This window comes from Excalfactoria chinensis, chromosome 1 (assembly GCF_039878825.1).
Source record: "Excalfactoria chinensis isolate bCotChi1 chromosome 1, bCotChi1.hap2, whole genome shotgun sequence".
NCBI classification, from domain to species: domain Eukaryota; kingdom Metazoa; phylum Chordata; class Aves; order Galliformes; family Phasianidae; genus Excalfactoria; species Excalfactoria chinensis.
Window position 1 is genome coordinate 55,967,234 of NC_092825.1, and position 22,316 is coordinate 55,989,549.

At 39.1% G+C, this 22,316-nt stretch overlaps 1 protein-coding gene across 8 annotated transcripts in view; it reads right to left on the reverse strand.

Moving 5' to 3' along the window:
- LOC140257152 (protein bicaudal D homolog 1) overlaps window positions 1–22,316 on the reverse strand; it is a 282,019-nt gene that overhangs the window by 30,398 nt on the left and 229,305 nt on the right. For all 8 annotated transcript variants that reach the window (XM_072346204.1, XM_072346214.1, XM_072346292.1 and 5 more), the window contains 3 exons: window positions 12,513–12,677; window positions 5,737–5,917; window positions 2,123–2,600 (listed from right to left, as the gene is read on the reverse strand). In XM_072346204.1, the coding sequence (XP_072202305.1) occupies window positions 2,123–2,600; window positions 5,737–5,917; window positions 12,513–12,677 (824 nt within the window). The remainder of the gene's footprint in view (window positions 1–2,122; window positions 2,601–5,736; window positions 5,918–12,512; window positions 12,678–22,316) is intronic.

Consider the following 22,316-nt stretch of genomic DNA (forward strand, 5'->3'; position numbering starts at 1 on the left):
AGTGGTTTCCCTCAGGAGTCTGTATTGGGACTGGTATTATTATCAAATATCCCTGTCAGTGACATGGACAGTGAGACTGAATGCAATCATCAAGTTTACAGATGTCACTAAGCTGAGTGGTGCAGCTGGCATAACGGAGGGAAGGGATGCCATCCAGAGATATCTGAACATGCGTCAGAGGTAGACCCATGCAAACCTCAGGAAGTTCAACAAGGCCAAGTGCAAAGTGATGCACTTTGGTTGAAGGAATCCCAAACATGAATACAGACTGGACAATTAGTGGATTGATAGCAGTCGTGAGAAGGACTTCGGTGCAGTGATAGATGAAAAAATGAGTAAGTGCATTGATGGACCAGAAAGCTGGTCATGTTCTGGGCTGCATCAAAAGAAGTGTGGCCAGCAAGTCAAGGAATGTGATTCTTTTCCTCTAGTCTGCTCTCATGAGACTTCACCAGGAGTGTGGTATTGAAGTCTGGGGCCTCTAGCATAAGACAGTCATAGATCTGTTGGAAGAAGTCTAGAGAAGGGCCACAAAGGTGATATGTAGCATCTCTCTGGTGAAGAAGGGCTGAGAGCTGGAGTTATTTAGCCTGGAGAAGAGAAGGCCTCAGAGTGACCTTCCAGTACTTAAAAGGACTTAAAGGAAAGATGGGGAGGGATTCTTTATCAGGAAGTGTATCAATAGCACAAAGTGTAATCTTTTTAAACTAAGAGGGAAGGTTTAGACTAAATACTAGGAAGAAATTCTTTGCTAGAATAGAATACACTAGAACAGATTGCCTAGAGAGGTTGTGGATGCCCCATCCCTTGAAGTGTTAAAGGCCAAGTTGGGAAGAACGCTGAACAACTGGATCTAATGGAAGATATCTCTGCCCACGACTGAACTGATTGGAACTATATGGTCTTTAAAAATCCCTTCTAAACCAAACCATTCCATGATTCTGTGAAGACACAGACAGAAACACTGTCAGAATCTATGAAGTCCTGTATTTCCAGTTCCAGAATCATTCTGAAGTTTTGTAGTTAGCTGATGCAAGTGTACATCTGCCAACTGGGGAACAGCTTTAGCAGTGCTCAGCAACACACAAAATGGTTTCTGACCAGCCACTCACCCCTTTGGCTGTGTGGTGAAGAGGAGGGCATGAAGAGTGCTAGCCCAGCCCCCTGCAGTGACTCACAGAGCAAAGCTGGACTGAAACTATTGATTATACCAGTTGGCCATGAATACTTCAGTACGAGAAGGTAAACTGCATAATGAAACTTTTAGAAAAGGAAATACACATAATTTTCTCAGCAATTAATTTTTCCAAGACAGACTTTCTTCCACCCACTTATTTCCCTTAATTATTTTAAACTTTCCTTATGAGGAGGCTCAAATTCATCATGTCACAGCTCTTGATAACGAGGCATATTCTTCATATTTTCTGAACTTCATGTCTATCTAATAGCTAGCATATTGCCACTGCCTTTCTATCTTTGACTTGACAACTACATCCAAGATAGAATCCACACAGCAGTTCTGCCTGAAGTGCTGTTGCTGTAATTTACTACATATGAAATCCTGTTTTACGTACTTTACTATATCTATATCTTCCTCACAGTTTAGCACAGCTGATGCACAGTGCTGAACATGTACGCATATTTCAGGTTCAGTTTGTTTCTCTTTTTGCTTTTTTTGGATACCCTCAGATCCCTCACCTGAGGGCGAAGGAATGTAAAAATAAATTTCTCCACCTCTTTCTTTTTTTTTTTTCTTTAAACTCACTATAAACACATTTGAAACATCAAAATAGTTTTGGTGGCACTGCATGAACCAAGAATATTGTGCCATATCACATTTTCTTGCTTTTTGCTAGCTCACTTCAGAAGCATATCACTGAATTGCCACTGGATAGTCAGGCTTTCAGATTTCTTTTTGTAGTTTCAGACGAGTTTGTTGATTCCTTTTAAATAACCTCTTTTTAATAAAGGTAGTAAATTTAAAGTTTTAGAGGAAAACTCATCTGAAGATTTTCAGCTTTTTGATTTGCTCTTCAAAGCTTATTTTTATAAACAGAAATTTGAAAAATATACACAAAATAGCAATATTGCAAGAAAAAAAAAACTTAACTTCTCTCTTTACCTTTGTTTCTGCAGGTTGGTCTTGTTTGATGATTTCCTCATTCGGTTCTTCCTCCACGTTAGTATTAATTTCATTGTCAGATGGGTGCAGTGTATCACTGCTTGGAGTCCTGTAGCAGCTGTTAAGTACTGATCCTTCATACGAAGTTGTAGTTTCCAGTGAATCCCTGGATGTGCTTACTCCTTCTCCATTTACCAAGCTGCTGTTGACTGAATTGTCTGAAACCAGGATGGACACAGTAGAATCTTGGTCAAGTGTCCTTCTGTCCTCACGTTCCACGTGGTCTTGTGCTACTACTCCATTGGCTGTGTGTGTCAGTGCAACCTGAGTTTTGTCGGTATTACTGTTTCCCTGTTTTAGTAGTGGGTGTTGGGAGGGGAATTTTGGCTGAGGTGGTGGCGTTGACCCATATCTTCCTTGAGATTTAGAGACATTGAGAGCAGAGGAATCTTTCTTCAAGTCAATAGGACTGAATGGGCTAAATATACCAAACAAGCAAAACATAGAAAAAAAAAAGCCAAACAGTTAAACATAGTGTTACAGAAAACCCCTGTTATGGGGAGTAGGACAGCTAGACCATATAAACAGTTCTTCCAAACTATTTCTTCCAGCATTAATATCAGGAAGTACCATCAGTACTTAAACCACATTTTTCCATTAAAACACAAACACGCAACTTTCACCAGAAAACCTACAGTGCTATCCGTATTGATTCACTCCATCCCCATCTCTCTTGTATCTCAGTTTTCAAAATGAAAGGCACTATCACTGACAACATGCAGGAGACGAGGAAACTGAGGCTTCAATGCATGCTGCAACCTGCCCCAACTATACCAGAAGATTACAAGAAGAAATGAGGAAAGAATTATTCTCTTCCAGGTACCAGTCTAATACATAAACTAAAAGGGAGCCTGTTCCCTAGCTGCCTGCTAAGAATGCATGAAAAACATCTGAGAATGTTTAGCATCCCTTCCCTTAATTCAGCATATTGAAGGCAGAGTATTTGGTTACTATCCCATTTTTTTCCCCCCAGTTTCCTTATTTAGCAGCATCCTTCCTTCGAGATGCATCTCTTCAAGAGGCTTTTTCCCTCCATATTTTATCTCAGCTTTGAACATATGTTATCCCTCATTTGTACCTTTCACTGTCTCTTTCTGTTAGATTTTTGAGATTTTGAATTTTAAGATAATATAAATGTTAGCCCACTCTGTAAAAACGTTTGGCTTAATTACAGCAAATAGAAAAAACATAATCATTGAAACCATAATAAAACCTGAGCATTTGGATTTTAAGATCATTTATCAAATCATATTCAACCAGAAAAACAGAACATGACTGAGCTTTAACACATAGTTCTTAGTATGGACTATTAAACTACCAGGAAGATGGTAACTAGTTATAAACTGTACATTTACTCCTTATTTGTTGGACAGTTTACATGAACATTGCAGGCATATTCCAAACTTCTGTACACTTCAGGTGAAAAACATATACCAGCTTCATTTTTTATCCTATAACAAAGGAAGTAAATCATTTCTCACTTAGTTGTGTAAAAATTGTACCACTCTCAGAACGCTGAGAAACTATAAAATTTGTTCATAGTTTTCCACTGCATGTATACAGCACAGTGGTTTAATTACCCCTTTTTTTTTTCTTGTGGACTATACAGACTAATGAAAACATGTTATCATAATTGGCAATCAGAGTTTGCACTTCATGAACATGCTGCCAAGCCATTTGCAAACCAATAATTACAAGTGAAGTTTGCCTTCATGGAAGACTCGCTCTGTGACGTAAGGTCATTCTGAAAATGTGCACTGCTTCCCCAGCCACAGCAGGACACCAGGCATGCCACTTAGGAAGTTTCTCAACAGCAGACATCAGAGTTTTGAAGAGAATTCATCAGTCAACAGATATTGTTTGGTGTACTTAATAAATAACATTAGCCAAAAAGGCTATTCAGCTTCTCCCACACCTAACTCCCCCCCAAAAGGCTCTTACAGTCTACAAGAAGGAAAGTTTTTGAAGCTTTCTTGTTGAGTTTATTTGCATATAATTTTGAGAGTGCCTGTACAATCTAGCAGGCATGCGTAACAGGAAGAAATGTAGGGCTTAATGGCATGAGGGCATAGTGAAACAAACTGCTATCACAGAAGGCAGTGTTTCTATGGACAGGGAGATTCCAAACAGCAGCTCACATCCATCAGGACAGGATGCCTTGATGTCTTTATATTGGTCTTTATTGGTCAAAGGCAGAATTTTAGGGGAAATTCTTTTTTATGCACCTTATTCTCCACAATGCACATATGCAATCAAAAGGGAACTGCTCAGACTTAAAGATCATAACCAACCAAACAAAAAAACTAAAAGCACACAGCACTGTATCTTATTTGAGAAGTTTTTGTTAGTTCTCAACTACTAGAAAGAGAGATCAAGGAGGTAAAAATGTTTTTCTAGGCTCACTACAGTGTTAAGAAGACTTGGATAATGCTTTGGAGGAAGAACAGGAAACAGTAATAACAAGACTAGGGACTCAAACTAGTTTAATTCTCAGGACCTCCAGTGCTGCCTTACAGAGTTTTTCCCCACTTTTCTGTAGTTGTCATGACAGCAATGCAATTAAGCCTGTGCAAAATGATGGAAATTTCCTGTAGATGAAGCTCTGAAACTCTTCCTATTCCATTAAACAAACCTATTTTTGCAACACTCAACTGCTTCTGCATAAAAAATTAAGTTTCCTCCACCTCAAGGAGGAATTCTTGCAGTGAAAACCTTAACACTCAATGGTCTCATTAGGACATGCTCTGTTGTATATCACACATTCAGCCCTGTACGAGCCTCAAAACATCAGTATCCTAAAGAAACAGAAGAAAGCAATGTCCAGTACTTGTAACACTTCCTGAATTGCTCCTCTGTCATGGGATTTCTGGAATGTCACTCTCTTTATACAGAGCAGATGTATTCCAAACTTCTGTTTCAGAGCTACTCATATGCATCCAATTAAAAGGCACACAAGAAGCACAATTTTGTGAACTAACTGTATCTCATGTTTCTCCAAGTCTTTCTTGTAAAACGCAGTATAAAAACTAAGGAAGATTAATATATTCAACTGAGATCACCAAGTACTACAATGCAAACAGTTTAGTGGATACATGTCACATCAATTCAACTAACACGCTTCACGTGCATAATCTGAAGACATTAGGGTCAGTATAAATAGGAAGTCAGGACTTTCCTTTTTACAGGCAAACATAGAAATGTGGGTGCTTTGTGGCTTTTTTTTCCTACAAGAAGAAAAGAATTTAGGATTCACTCCAAAGTTTCATTCCAAAATCAAATTGCTGATGTTTTTCAGGATGTTTTAACAATGCTGCAAGTAGTTTGTGTTTTGAGGTTGTTTTTTGTTTTTCTGTTATTTGCTTGTTTAAAAGAAAAATTAAGACTGGTGCCTCATCAAAATGAACAGGCCTGTGCAGACCAAATACACAATTGCATCATTTCAAAACATGCTGTTTTGTTACCAGCTCCTCTGGCAGAGATAGGCTTAACTCTACCATAGTATCTGTGTTCTTCTTCCAACAGAATCACAAAAGGATTAAAATCACATCACATACCTGCATCCCTCAAAACGATGGATGAGATCTGACACTTTGCTGGACTTTTCTTTTGTGACACTAGAAACAGATGTGGGTGTATCTTCCTCCATTCTTGGTTTTGAACTTGATAAAGCTTTATGCCTAGAGGTTTGGTATGTAACAGGTGATAGCTTCTGCAGATGAAGTGGCTTTGGAGGCACTGCAAACAGTAACAGTAATCTGTCAGTTGGCACGATCTGTCAGAAAACATAAAATCCTTTGCATAAGATGCTCCACTCTGGTCTCCTCATTATCTTCTCCCTCAGTACTTCAAAAATGATCGCCAGTGGGAAAGAAAGATTTGCCTTCAGCTTCAACCTTTGCCTGTGTATACTGCTGAAAATCTAGGTCCCCCAAAATATTTTTTCCTTTTTTTTTTTCATACCCTGTCTATAAACTCCTGTTAGACTGTTAACAATCAGCCACTGTTTAACTGGGTAATGACTAGAAGGCAAGTCATTGCCCATGGCAGCAACTGCTCCTTGGGCTCCACAGGCAGCATGCAGGTGCGCAGCAGAGCTTGCAGCTTCCCCACAGCAGGTACAGGCTTGCTAGAGAGTGAGCAACAAGAAAAGGAGGCCAAGAACATACATCAGCAACTGTGTGCATCTCACATAGCAGCAGAATTAGCACTGATACAGGATGCTCAATAGATGGATGTGAAAAGGCCATATTTGTCATATCATCGACTCTAGAACAGCTTCCTGACCTACCCTGTAATACCCGTGCACCATAACATAAGCTTAAACCCTGCCAACCAACATTTGAAAGTGGTAACAAAAAAGATTATTGAAAATATACTATCACAGAATATGACAGCTTTGATGGATCGCTTGATTTAGGATGAGTTTCTATCCATATCTTACATGAAATTCATAAGAAGCGATATTTATCGGTGCTTCCAATAACCAAACTGTACTTAGAGATTGCAGTGATAGCTGCATTCTGGAAAGTATCATGAGAGGCACAATGAAGAAATTAATGTAACATAAAGAGCTTAACATTTCAATCACATTACCTACAAATGTGGACAAATGAAATAGAGGGAGAAGAAAGGTGTTCAAGGCCAGGTTGGATGGAGCCCTGGGCCACCCGGTCTAGTACTATATGTGGAGGTTGATGGCCCTGCCTGTGGCAGGGGATTGTAGATTCATCATCCTTGAAGTCTCTTCCAACCTGGGCCATTCTGTGATTCTGTGAAAGGTAATCACTATAGTTCAGATGCTTTAATGTATGGGTGTGTACCTTTGGTTCTTTCCGACTTTGTTTGTATTTGTTAACACACTGAAAAAGGAAGACTGAAGAAGCATGCAATGCAGAAACAAAACTGAAAATATTGTTATTTTCAAATAGTTACAAAGCAATATCGAAACAAGCAGAACATACAATTGTGCAAGTGTTGGAGTATGCCAACAGAAGTCCTTGTGGTAGGGCTGTGCACGTTTGCTCAGCTGCAGCTGCAGCACTGTGGAGCAGTTTCCCCTACACACCATCTTCCCAGGGAGCCCTGAGAACTCCTGGCAGAATTAGGCCAATGAGCATCACCAAGCTGTCAAAGCGCTGAATAGGTTACTGCGCTGACAAAGGCAGCAGGACAGCTGAAAAACACGAGACAAGCAGCCTGGGAAAAGCAGGCCACGTAACTGAGTGTGGGCATTGCCATTCCCTCAGGGTAGGAGACAGACAGGAAAGAGGACATCGAGTAGATTTACTGACCAGCACTGGACCGGCTTCTGGCTCTTGCAATACACTGTGCAGAGCCTGTGGTCCTGCGTGTTCTTACTTGACGGACTCATACATCAGTTTTTTTCATATCCACACAAGGATGTATTAAAACTACTAAACTTGAGGGAGTTCACATCTACTAATTAAGCAGAAAGAATTAGTTCAAAGCTATTTTTACACCGGATCCATTGGGACAAAATTAAATTCTAAGACATTCTGCGGAAGGGCTGTGCGTGTTTGTATCCTTTACTAAACAAAAAATGAAAGAAAAGGACCAGTAAAGTAACAGCAATTCATTACTGCGAGCACAAGGAACCTCCAGTCAAACTGGATTACACCAGCATATTGAAAATGCCTTTGAGGTCCTCAGAAGAGAACCACAAACCAAACAGCCATATCAAATCCTGAGTTTAAGTTATATACTTCTTGTTTCGCTATTACCACCTAACAGGCAGCATTTCCCCCTAATGAGCTACTGCGATAGCTGCTGTTGGTTTTAGAAATAGAACAGAGGGAAAAGGACAGTCACAAGATCAAGGAAAAGAAAAGCATCAGTAGTATAAAAAGCCCTTAAAACCTTTCTGTAAGGTCAACATTGTTAACAGGGATTATGGAAAACAAATTGCATTAATACTTCCCTCAATGTACTTCTGAAGTGCTTTGTTTTAATCAGATTATTTTTCAGTGTGCACACGGCAAGGATCTTAAAGAAAAAAATGAGAGAAGACTGGAGCATTGTAATACAGTGCATAATACAGAGCTCTGTTCAAGTCTATAAATACTCTTGCCTCTCCACTGTAGAATTTTGAGCTTATTAGGAGATCTGAACAGCATATTCTGCCTATACCCTTCAGTATACTCCGGTAGCTACTACTGTAATATGCCAGCCCAAATGTGCAATTAAGGTTTAAGTTGTAGTCCCTAGACGTGCATTCAACTTTGTACATGCAAGGAAATGGGAGCTCTTTTGAGACACCTGCAAATGGCCCAAAAAGGTGCAACAGCCTCAGCCGGTACCAGGGTATATTATCAAAGGCCATTTATCACTTCTCTTGGAAAACACCTATTCATTCCCCCTCTACGCATTTAAATTATGATGGTTAAAATGCTGTTAAATTTTAATTCAATGAAAATATTAAGCTAAGAGTTCCCATGACAAGTAACTGCAGCTATTCTGTCTGACTCATCCTTCATTGCCTTTTTCATGCTTTGTCACTTACATGAGGATCCAGACATGCAAGTGCAACTGGACAGATGCCAAAGACTTACACTAGGAAGAACAGTACAAAATAACCAGTAACCTTGGCTCAGCAGAAGACGGTAAAAAAGACAGTCCTTATTTAGGGTACGCATTTCCACATTTTTATAAAACAAGTATCTTCCAATAACATATTAAGAAACAAGGTCAATTATAATCAAGTGTGCTTTGTTCTCTCATTTATCTTCTTTCTGTATATAACATTTGAAATCAAGCTTTCTCGTCTCTAAGAGAAGTATTGCTACAGATTTCTTAAATCACTGTTCATTTTGAGAAGTCTAGACAGAAACAGCTCGCAGATTCAGTCCAGCTCACCTTTACTTGTAGAAGTTCAATTTGTGAAAGAAATAGTCTACACTGCAGACCTTTAAGAGGTTTTCAGCCCAGGACACTGAGATTTGCCTATGCCACTTCATAATAGAACAGAGCAGGCAATCTCTGGAGTGGCACATCATCTCCAACACTAACAAAGATGTCTCTGGCATCAGTAAGAGATTCACAAATACTCTCATTAGAAAAATCTAAATGAGCAACTGATGCAGTCTTCAACTGACAAGACACTTCTCTGCTTTAAGGAAGTGTTAACACTTCAACATATTTTTCACCCTACAATGAAACTGGCTGCTACAGACAGCACTTTGAGTACCTAATACTTAGTAATTGGACATCATGGAGAAGAGGAGGCTCAGGGGAGATCTTATAGCTCTCTATAACTTCCTGAAGGGAGGTTGTGGTGAGCTGGGGGTTGGCCTCTTCTCTCGTGTAGACAGTGATAGAACTAGAGGGAATGGTTTCAAGCTGCGACAGGGGAGGTTCAGGCTGGACATTAGGAAGTATTTCTTCTCAGAAAGGGTAGTCAGGCATTGGAATGCACTGCCCAGGGAAGTGGTAGAGACACCGACCATGGGAGTGTTCAAGAAACGTTTGGATGTTGTGTTGAGGAATATGATTTAGTTGGGAAGTATTGGTAATGGTTGGACTAGATGATCTTCTAGGTCTTTTCCAACCTGAAAAATTCTGTGATTCTGTGATTCTGTGATCATACAAAACCCACGCAAGAGGTTCTAAATGTAGGGCATAGAAGAATGTAGGAAAAATGATCACTTTGTTCATATTGCTCATGTTGCAGCCCGCTATAGCTAGGCCCTGATCATTGCCCAACTATCTGTAGGTAAATGCAAATTTCACTGTATTTTATTTTTTTTTTTAGCAGTTTGCTTCATTTCTCAAACATCACATTTGCCTCAGAACACATTCGCATATTTTGCTATTTCCAGTGACTACCACCAGTCTGGATTAGTCCATACAACACACCACAGGGATGCAATGGCAAAGCACCTTATTTCACAGCTGCTATAGACTGCATTTCTCTGCAGTCACAGTTTCCTTGTTTAACTCCATCACCGGTTGTCATCCACTCTCTCTCTTTCTTCCAAATCTGCAGATTTTCATGAATCAAGCAATACTCAAAGAATTTCAACATATGAATTGCTAAATCGTTGATGGAAGGAATTATTTCAGAACAAAGATTGCTCTTTCATTGTCAGTGTATCACACAGCTAGTTTGTTTTCTCCTTTAAATGCCAGGAAAAAAAAAAAATGAACAAAAAGAATTTCATATTGTATTCTCTGCAGAAATGTATTCACTTGCTCTAACTGCCCTAAGCGATCTGTTTCCAAATATTCAAACTACTTCTCAGTAACCAAGTAGAGACCAAAACAAGTTCCGAGTCCATGGTTCATTTCAAGTGCAAGATTTTGGAAATTCTTCCTCTATTTAAAAGTTACCCTTATTAAAAATACCAATATTTCACTTACAATGCAACCACAAAGTGGCCTTTATCTCTCTCATTTTGATTGCATACATTCTTGTCAGTTTTGAAAGTCTTTTTGCAGTTCATCTACAGCCAAACATACGGGCACTGCAATTCAGGCCTGTGATCTTATTTCCTCACATTGCAAAAGGACATGCAGTATTTGCATGAATAGAACAGTAATTTGGAAAATCATTTCTTGCTAATATCAAACTGAAATTGCTGTGCCTTAACACTTGTTAAAACAAAAACAAAAATACTCATTTATATATTTATTTATTTATTTTTGTCTCCCCAAAGCTGATTTCATTTGGTCTGTTTTGCTTTGCTTCAATTAAACAAAACACTAATAAATACTCCATAACTTTGATATGCTGCACCTTTAGTAGGGACGGACAAAGAAAGGCACAGACCCAGGAACAGGGCATGCACGGACTATTTTTTAACAACATCATCTAAGCAGCTGCATTTCTTATACTACTGCATTACTCCTATCTACACTGCTTTTTGATGAACAAAATAGTCATGGCTACAGAACAGCAACAAAAGCTGCATAATGACTTGAATGAATGAATATGGTCCAATGTTTTCCAGCTTCTGATTTATCTAACAGTTAAAACTTAAAGTAAGTGAGACAGTTTTAGTTTTGAAAAGTTTAAGTCTTTTCATTCATCTCCCAGTTTTCTTCTAAAACATTCTTATTGGGAAGAGCATGTGCTCCTTTGCTAACTGATCTTTAGATACTGCTTTTAAGAGCCCTGGGAACTGGTCACAAAGATCACTTCAGATAAGCGGTGCTTATATATGACTGCCAGTATTGTTCATTAATCTAAAATGTTTTATCAAAGGTTTAATAAAAACAAACAGAACAGGAAATACAGATTTATTTTGCTTTCATTCACTTTAAGTAAACAAAGCTTTTGTGGCACCCCAGCAAAATTTCTTCCCCTCCTTAAGATGAATTCAGAACTAATGCAAATGTTTTCAAGATGAATTTTCCCACAGATTGATAGACAGGTATTTAAATCCACTACATGAAAGTTCTATGTAATTTGAGTCTCTATACATGACTTAGATGTGACCTAGTTTTCTTTAAGTCCCTAGCTTATGCCATATCAGCAATGTGTCCCAGAATCCAATCCACTGAGTAGGACCATGATATCAGTCTTCAAAACTGTCTCTTTTTTACTTCTTGAGATGAATGAAGCTTCTATTGTACATCACTCCTAAGAGACACCAAACCAGATTACCTTAGAATTCAAGATTTCCAGAACATATAGGCCCTTTGTTATGATCAACTTCAGCAGAATCATCAATATTATTCAGAAGACCAAATAAAAGTTGTTCAAGGTTTAAATAAATAACCTTGACATGTAGGTTAGAAATCTATCCATCTTCTATTATTATAAATACTAGTTATGTACAGAAAGAAGGGAGATCAACTACTCTGCAGATATACCGGAGAGCTTTACTGTGCAAGTGCTGAGTTCTCTCTCCACATAATCCCACTAGAAGACTCCAGCTGAAGCCATCAGGAATCCCAGAAGTTCTGAATTTCCTTCCTGACATGAAGTCAGACAGACAATAGCTTAATACAAACAAGGGGCTTATATGTGTTCTCACATCTTGGGCAGAGAAAATTTCACCGTAGTTACCTGGCAGTGAGCACATAGCAGATAGCTAGACAGTTGTGATGCAAGTACAGAGGTATGTCTATACCAGCTTTTATTTTTCAAAACCATATTAGTTACTAAGTCTAACCTCTCTTCTAAGAAGCTTTTTCAGTGAAATATCAATTTACCAGATTCAAAACCTTTACAGGACATTTGTATTTCTGTGGCCATCTTTTACCCCACTGCTTTCTCTGTGAGAACTACTGCTCTTTCAAAGTGTTCTGTTTCTATGAAAGCATGAGCTGAAGCACAAATTACCTAACCAAAGTATTTGAGACTACTTACCTTGTGGCTTTGGATTTGAGGCTGAACGTGGGGACTGTTTGACTGGCACACTTCCATTTATTCCCTGAGCCGCTTCATTGTGTACATTCTGCTCGACTAGCCTGGTTGTGGCACTTGCTGGACAAGATCTAGACAATATTAAGGACTTTGGACAGACGCTGCTGCCTGAAAAATATGTTCAAAAAGCATGAGTCAGAAACAGAATTAAATGCACAGTAGAATAATTATATACACGTATATTAAGTGCTGCTGCCTCTCTACAGAGAAAATTTGAATGCCTGTCTTCACTTTGAAGCATTCCATTGTAAAAACAGAGACTGCCTCCCACTGAGATTTATTAAATGTTTTAAATCTCAAAGAGTTGCATATGTAAAAAAAATATTTCCCCTGTGACTATCCCAGGTTATTCTAGAGAAAGCTTACAATCTCTAGCTGCCTTCTTGCTATCTTTATTATCAACAGGCTTGTTTAGGAGAAGAACCATTGAAAAAATAGCATTTTTGTTCAGCTGTTTGAGTATTCAGAGTATTCACAAACTACTATGCATTCAAAATGTTTATTTTTCTTTCCTTTCAGAGACAAGAGCTACTAATTACATCATTAAAAATGAAAGCAAAGCAAAAAGACAGTCGACATTTCTGTTTCATTTTGTCTTAGCAGAGTGGAATTTATTTCACCTGACAACACTAGCATGATGCCATTTGTAAGAGAACTGGGTGAAAAAATAAAGGAAAACATATCTGAACAACAGAAGTTGTAGTAAAAGCATGTATTGGAATGTACTCACAGGCCTAGACTATGCACTTTTGGATATACATGCATGTGGAAGTTATTCGTTCTGTAAATGTAATTAAAAGTCTTCAAATACTGCTGTGAAGGAACTCAGTATCTCAATTAAGTTAATTTTCCTCCACCTCTGAATCAAAAAAATCCACAACTTTGTTTGTGGGGAGGAACAAGGGATGGGAGAAATATCCACTTCTCATTCATTGCAGTGTTGCCTTATTTATTTCCATTTTAACAACATAACTATGGCAGACTTCGACACATTTATTGTTTTTATTTGCCATTATCTTCATCTTTGCTTCTCCTAACAGAAATGCAAGTATAGTCAAGGTTTTGTTTACTCATTTCCCCAAAAAAAACAAAAAAAGACAAATTCAAAGCCCAGCCAACCATTCATTCCTCTGTTGTCTTCTAAACAACTGATCTGCAGAGTCTGGAAGCACTGATCTAACGCATCTTCCTATCCCAAGGCAAAATCCATTATGTATCAAGCCATTCCCAGTAACAGTCAAGCACACTCATTAAAAAGCAGTGGAAAGAGATTCCAGAGGTATTGCTTACCATTGTTTAAAGGCTCTTCAGCACCATGTAGACTTCAACAATATTCTAAAGTACTCATGTTTTATTTCTTAGAAGCTTAATTTCTTTTTAAGCGCTGAAGTGGCACTGCACTAAGAATCTGCTTTTGCAAACACAGAGACTTGCAGAGGTTTATGCTGAGATCAACAACCTGCCCAGCCAAGGCACTGGTACTCATATCACAGCATGCACAGGACACCAGTGGCTGCAACATGGCATCACTCCCTCTTCTATTTCATTCAGTTAGCAATGCATCTCCCAAGAACATAAAGGTGTCTGGTCCCAGAATGATTATTTAATGATGCCCACTCCATGTGGATGCTTCTCAGACACCCACAATCTCAGACAAATTCTTCAGCTGTGTTTCCTTGGGTATCTCCATACACAAAAAGCTATCTTGTTCTCAGCAATAGGAACTCTGTCCCAGCTCCTTCCTTATTTCACAAGGATTCACCTTGTGCCATTCCTGCCTCTCTACATAGAGTAGAAATAGAAATAGAAAGTTCCTGGACAGACCAAGTTGATGGCACAAGGCTTGTAGGAGCAAGTCTTCCTGATGTTCATCGAAGAGCTGAATTTCTCTCCACTACAGGATCTCATATCATATTGTAACTGCTCACACTTCAACTTGGAAATCTCCAATTTAGAAACAATTTGAAGAAACAGCAACTTCTGGCAGGATCAGTACATCCCACACATTATGTAGGCAATTGAAACATATGTTAGAAATCTACATTCAGATCAGTCTTCTAACTCTGCAATGAGTGTGAAAGCATGACATCTAGAGCTTTATGAAAACTGTTCAGACTGTAGATTTGACAGATATCACACTTCTTCAGGACCTCCAGCTCCACAACTGCAGATCAGTAGAAGGTGTATTGGTAACTGTTCAGGCCAAGGCTGGAAATCTCCATCAGAATTGTACCTTGTTATTTATTAAAAGGATTCTCTAAGAAAGTAAGGTACTGCCAGGGTCAAAATAGGAATGTGCTTTATACACACAAACTTATCTCCATGCTTTTTCTTGTTTAACACTCACAATCAGATACAGAACTGTTGCTAAACAGGGCAGTTCCGTTCTCTGCCTCTCACCTTGTCACCATTTAGTCCAGCTTCCTCTCCTTGCTACTTCTCACCCCAGGCTTGGAAGGGAGAACCAGCACTTGTACAACCACACAGTGAGACAAGCAGTAGAAATGACACAACAGATGGGGTCAGTGAACCAATGGCCACTCCAGCACTGCTGGCTGGCATGAGGGAAGAGGCAGGAATACAGATGGACTTCTTTAACAGCCCCTACTTACTATCTTCAATTTGTTCTTCTTTGCACGAGCTATTATACCAGCAATTCACTCTATTTAGAAGGTGTACTTCCTACAGACTGACACAACACAAACATTTAAGGCACATTTTGAACTTGTAATTCTGTTAACCATCTCACATCCTCAGTCCTCAGTTTTGAAGAGTAACATAGCCATTACAGGATAAATAAAATATGTTCAGCTTTCTTCACGTGGAAAGCTGGAATGGAAAAAAGGTAATCTAGCTACAAGAAGTTACATTCTTTGGACAAAAAGCATTGTTTTACATCCCTGGTAATCTAAATCTTGGTTTCTTTGTCAGTGAAAGATAATACCTTTCAGGTGATGCAGGCAAAAAGAAATTGTCAGAAATACAGGAATATTCACTACAGATCTGTATCTAGTAGAAAAGGCTTAGAAGCATATTATAAGCAAAGCTCCAAATACATTGTTTTCAGTGTGTGCAAAAACACCAAATGCTTTACAAGCAGTGGCCTGCATTTCATAGAATCACAGATGTTGGAAAAGATGAGTACATTAATTTAGTTCAACAACCAGCCCATCCCCACCATGCCCACTGACCATGACCCTTAGTGCCATATCTACAATCTACACATTTCTTGAACACCTCCAGGGATGGTGACTCCAATTCCTCTCTGGGCAGCCTGTTCTAATGCAGGACCAGCACTTGGTCTTGTTAAAGCTCATTCATATTTCAGTAGGGCTGTTCAGTTCTGTCCATTTAAGCAAGCGGTAAGACAGTCTACGCTTTAGAAATGTAGTTGTTGTAAGTGCAACGTGAAATCCAATTGCGTATACAAAAAGCCAGACATGCTGCAAAAGCTTACAGATGCTGCTGGGCTGAAATAGATTCCCATTGTGATTGATTCTGATCTGATTAAAGAAGCACTCGCGTGTTGCTGTGGTTCTATGTGTTATAATAACTGAGACATTAATTGAACTCAGAAATTCAATGAGCAATGAAATACTAGCCAGTTTCTGTGTTCACCAATACATCTCTAATACTCCCTTTTTTAACTGGGGACAATTAGATACAATGAAGTGAAGTGCAGGATTTCAAAAGTTTGTAATGGGTTCAAGCAAGAATGAGAGTGAAAAAGCAGAGGTAATAAATAACGAGCAGAAAAGAGAAACAATCCAAATCTGACAAGCACTTAACCATTTTCTTCATAATTTACAAGAAAACTGGAAGATGTTTGAAGCTAAGAAACATTACCTAATTTTTCAGAGCATTTTAATTAAAAATAACTTGGAGTCGTGAACATTTAGCCAGCTTGAAAGGTGAGTAACATGAAAAAATTGCTTACTTGTATTTACAAGAGGTTAAACTAATATTTTCATATTGCATAGGTCCTTTATCAGAAGTCCCAGCTTCACCAAGACAGGCTCAACACCACTAGATTTTCTACCATATCTGGTTTTACTCCTACCATCTACACTTTCCCATCACCACTTAATGTTTTACTGCCACTGTGATCTTACTATTGATTCTACATTCTGAATGAAAGAAATGCAGCATGTCTGTATGTAATGCAAGTCTATGAGGGAAAGGGTTATTCTCCTGTGACTGTCCGGAGGCAAAATTTAAGTCTCAAAATCAGTTTTACTTTGTTTTAAACGATGTAACTACATTTGCAACCGGTGTGTTATGTTCCCAGGATAGCCACCACAGTCTTGCCACACTTTCTCATGCAGCGTCAAGGCAAAGCTTCACCCTTGCTACTTGCCCTCAACACACACGGAGGTGCAGCTAATATTCTCCCGACTGAACTTGGAAGAAAAACATCAGTTTAGCCACAAGAATCTTGTCTTACAATCTCCTGATCAGTTCAAAATAGCACAAAGTAGCACTGACGCTAAAAGAGATTCATTCTCTCACTCACTCACTGAACACTGTAGCAGGGCCAGTATAAGGACAAGCAGTTTCCTGGGCACAAACAAGAAGGCAGCTCAAGAACTCTTGCACAGGGAGTTATAATAATAGATTTGTTGAGGCCTGAGCAGGAAATCTAGTAAATCAGGTCATGGATTTTACTCACGGCTGTGCCTAAACCTGCCCTCAAAACTAATTTTCGAATAACTTAGATGGTACCTACCACTCACAGGCTTGTCCTGTTTGTGAGAAACACATATCAGACTATGAGATGTATACTACTAATTGCACACCCAAACTTGTTTTAAGAATAACCGCTTAGACTAACCCAAACTATGTAAATTACGAGTATGGAAGAGAGTAGGAAGTCTGGAGGTCCAGGTTACTCTCGTGAAACAAAACCAAAAACCAACCTTCTGCCAAATTCCATCAAATGCTGTCCTCTTTAGGTAATTACACATTTGAGTTTGGATACATTTTCCCCTTTCTCACCACAGTGATGATAGAGTTGCAGATGCTTTGCAGCTTTAGAACTGTACAAAAATTTCACATTAATATCTTGTTCTCAGCTGATGACCTCTAAAGGTTAAATGTCAGTATTTACTGAGGTGACCTACTGCTGTAACGATGCAAACAGTTGATAATACAATGCCCTAAAAAAGAGAAAAACAACTTTAGCTGAAGTCAGGAGGGCTGTTGAGTTGAAGAAGTTAGTTTTCTTTCTGCAATATGGTGATGATAACAAATAAAATGTGAGTATCAGAAAGTTTAGAATTATCCTTGAAGGGTGGAATCTTGGCAAAACTTAGGACACAGTTCAGGTTTTAGTAAAAAAGTTGTTCAGATACATACAGTAGTAAAACAAAAAATGCAGAGATTTTTTCTTGCAAAGCAGTTCTCCAGACAAAGGGAATATATATATATATATAATATATTATTATATATATTATATTATTATAATATATATATGTGCATATTTATGTGTGCCCCGGTGGCGCAGCGGTAGAATTGCCGCTTGCAACACCAGGGGGCCCGGGTTCGAATATCCCCTGTGGCGCAAGGGGTAGAAGTGCCGCTCTGCTACACAGGGGGCTCGAATCCCAGGAGTTGGACTCGATGATCTCTAAGGTCCCTTCCAACTCGCACAATACTATGATACTATGATGATACTATGATATCCTAATTTCAACAGAAAAATGTAGATCACTTTCCAAGAATAAGGCTTTTATTTCTGATATCATTGCATGGAGACATTCCCAAGATTAACAAGTACTTTCACAGCATATATTGCGAGGAGAAAATCAAACTACAAGTATTATTTGTAGACAGCAAAAAGTGTATTGATATTGTTTAACAAACTCTGTGAATGCTCCACGATATTTGATAAAGAAATTAAAGAGATGAATCCTTACTGAACTTAAAACTTGGACGCCAAATATATAGGTCACTTCGAAAGTAATACCTCCTATTGATTTCCATCTATACTAAAACAGATATAAAGAGCACAATAACACTATTTGATCAAGCAAATTCTCATCTACAAAACACTCTGTTTCCAATACAAGCACCACCATTAGTCTTTGCATTTCAGGTAACCCAGTGCTTCTCAGCCACTACAACAGCATCATCACTGAAATGTACCACCCACTGCCTTCACTGTACCCACATCCACTGCTTGGTCTCCGGAATTGTTCAGCAAGCATAACTGAATGTCACTGGGTGCTGTTTTTTCCTCATGGAGGAATTCAATGACACACCTTTGCTTCATCCCCATTTCCATGTCAGATGCCAGTTGGTCACACAGCAAGAAAATGTAACAGAATATTGTCAGGAAGCTTCAACATCTACTGCCATATCACTGTCATCCACCTCTGACATTGTGGGCCAACATAAAAAAATAGGAGGCAATACTTTTGGAGCAGCCCTCAACGTTGCCACGCAATACTTCTTGGGAATCAGAAACTATTCAGCTTCTTTCTAGCTAAATCAGCTTTTATAATAACGCAGAGCTGAGGTTTTCCAGTTGCAGTATTCACACCAAGTACCTGAGCCTCTTACAACCAGCTGAGCAGTAATACAGGAGAACAGAAACAAATTTCAGCAAGTCCAACCATGCAACACACAGAAACAATATTCTAATGAGAAAAACTTCTTTGACTTTTGAAATAATTCCACTTCAAATACACTAAAGTGGGTTATACAGAATGTTCACAATGGAACCCAATTCAAAGCAGGTACACACCCATACCAGCTTGGTCTAAGTCATGTTATTGCACTGGTCCAGTTTGTGGGTGTTGATGAGACTCAAGTATTCCACAATGCCTTTCGTGTGCTTTCTTAGATTTTATGGTTCTTCTGGTTGGGAGGAACAATGTGTCTTTCCCATAGTAGTTTTTTAGTTTTAGACTAAAACTGTGCTTACAGTAGCCGCCTGCTAAACATGTAGAATTTGCCAGGCTACCAACTGTCAATGCAAACACATTCTAATAGGTTACCTGCTTTAAGAATCCAGAGCCTGGTCTTTAAAAGGAAGCACTAAATGCTAACAAAGTAAGATTTAACATCAGCAATCTCCTGATCTCAGCCTTAGTGTGCTGCATATTACACAAATTAAAGGACTGAATGGTGAATTTCACATTCCCTACAGATGCTGTGCCAACACTGGCTAATGCAGGCAGACTCACCATGATGTAGATCTGCCTCCCTGTCTGGCTGTGATCTCTGTTCTTTGAGCTCTGATCTAATAGCAGTTTCCATGAAAGCAGGCCTGTGCATCTGCTGTGGTTTAGTAAAAGGAATAAGAAAGCAACTAATGAGGCTCTCTCTTAGCATTTGTCTATATTTTGGATTAGCACAATAACTTTCACTGCTAGTGCTCTTCCAATACAATGAAAGGCACTGCACAAGACTTCATTTCTGGGCTTAGTCCAGGAAACAGCCATTTGATTTCCTTAGAAAAAAATGGCAGTTTCTTCATACAACATGCAGAGATTTCAATATAACCTCATTAGAAGGGCATGTTCTGAAGTAAGGAATGTGGAGATGCAACATGAGGAAAGGGAATGCAAAGCAAGTAAAAAAAAAAAAATCACTTTGAGCATGCAGAGTCTTTAAAATAAAAGTTAATTTGATAGAAGTCCAAATGGCATATACTATCAATTCTATCTATTTGTGTAAAACACAGCAGTAAAACAAACAGTGAATGGCTTCCAAAAATGGTATTAAAACCCCACCCTGAGAATGAGCCTTTGCAGTCATCACCTTCTGCACCTTTTCCCTGCTGGACCACTACTATCCTAAGATTATCTACAGTCCAACAATGCTGTCTAACCAGCCAGACACTGAAGGACACCGCAGATGAAAATGATGCTGAAGCACCTTAGGAGAGGAGGACTGCTAGAGCTGAGGCTACTGCTGGCTGCAGGGATGGAGAGTTGTAGAAGCTGCAAATCACTGAGATAACATTAAAACCTTTCTCCTGGCCATGTCTGCTGTGGTTTTCTATTCCTCCATCTTCCCCCATCAGTGGGATAAGAGATAGCAGGTCTGTGAGCTACTGACCGAGCAGCTGCTCCAGAAGGCAGGACCCCAGACACCTGCATCTGCTGCTCTCTCTTCCAAAAGAGAGCAGAGGTTCTGAAGGGAGAAGGCAGAACTGCCCAATTCTGGCACTCCCTGGACTAGATGCCTTGGTCAAAACCACAGAATGTACTTCATTAAGGTTCTTATGAGTCACATTTACTCACAAACACTGGTTTTGCTGATAGCAATTGTAAATCAACTACCAGAGAGAAGCAACTCTTCAGTGAACTCCAGAAAAATGTACAACTTCAGTCAGAGCTCGGAGCAAAATAAATTCAGTTTACAGGAATCAGGAACTGCTCTTTCACATACATACTTAGATCCTGTATTACGAAATAATCCCTCAAACTCTTGCTTTCACTTTCTATTTGAACATGGGATTATCAAGCCCAAAACCTATGCAGGAAACATAGAGTAGTGTTTTTTTACCTTTAAAATATGTAGCAGTGTAGAGACTTTGTTATCATTTGTTTTTCAGAAAATAGCATGAATAGAAAATAGTCTAAGCAGTTTGGGCCCCCTTTTTTTTCTCCTTCTTGTCCCGAAGGCTATCTCCAAGATTCAAGGGTTACCAAAGCTTCTGACAACTACAAGTGAACGTACACACATACATAAACAAAACCACATCGAAAAAGAAAACATATTTATTAATCTGCAGCAATTTCATCAGTTCAGGTTAATGCAGAATAAGTTGATCTTGAAACGACATTCAGCTATGCTGCTGTTCCTGTCTCATCTCTACCTTAGGTAACTTCAGGCAGATTCTCCCTCCTTTTTACTACCTTTTGCTAGTTCCATAATACATGATAGCAACACCCAGCTTGGAACTCCTCACACAGTTAAGTTTTACAGTCCTGGGAGCTTACTGACTGCATGCTTCCACCTCTTCCCTGTAGCGATTGTGGTAAAGTTGGTGAGCATTTTCTAAAGGTCACTTCCTTCCTTCCCTGTTCTTGTGACCTTCTCACAGCTTCCCACGGATTTGATGAAGGAAGGGGCTCAGTAAGGTTTGTGTGCCTTTCTCAAGTTCCTACTGTATTAACAGCCATTGTCATGAACTCTGCCACCAGAACAGGTTAGCAAGAAGCATTTTCCCTGAAGCATTTTTTCCTTTTATCCTTCTTTGTGTAACTGCGATGTGTGAAATGTCAGCCCAGCAATTGCTTTACTAAGCAGTGACATTTGTTTTGCTGACTTCTCAACTAATATCAGCATATTCTACACAGATGTCAATCATTGTTTTAAAGTATCATGAGCTCTTACTTAATAAGACGCCCCATTTGCATATGCAGATTCACTGATCACTGAAGAATCACTCATCCAAATGAGGATTGTGACACTGAGCCCTAAACGTTTCTTTTGCTTGATCTGCCTAGACTCTGCCATGTGGTACATTTTCCTCCTGTTACCATATGTAAGATAACCAGCATGACGCTGTACTAAGCAGCACAGTCTAACCCTTCATATTAAGGAGAGCAGATGCAGCACTGGGGTCATGCTAGGAAAAAATGCAGATATTTGTATTTTCTACAGACTATTGGGATTTTTCAAGATTGTACACTGAAATACTCTGCAAGAGCAATGATAAATTCAGAGAAAGAAAAAGTCTTCCCTTCTGTAAATTATATGCCAATATGAAATAAGTAGTATGCATCAAAAGAA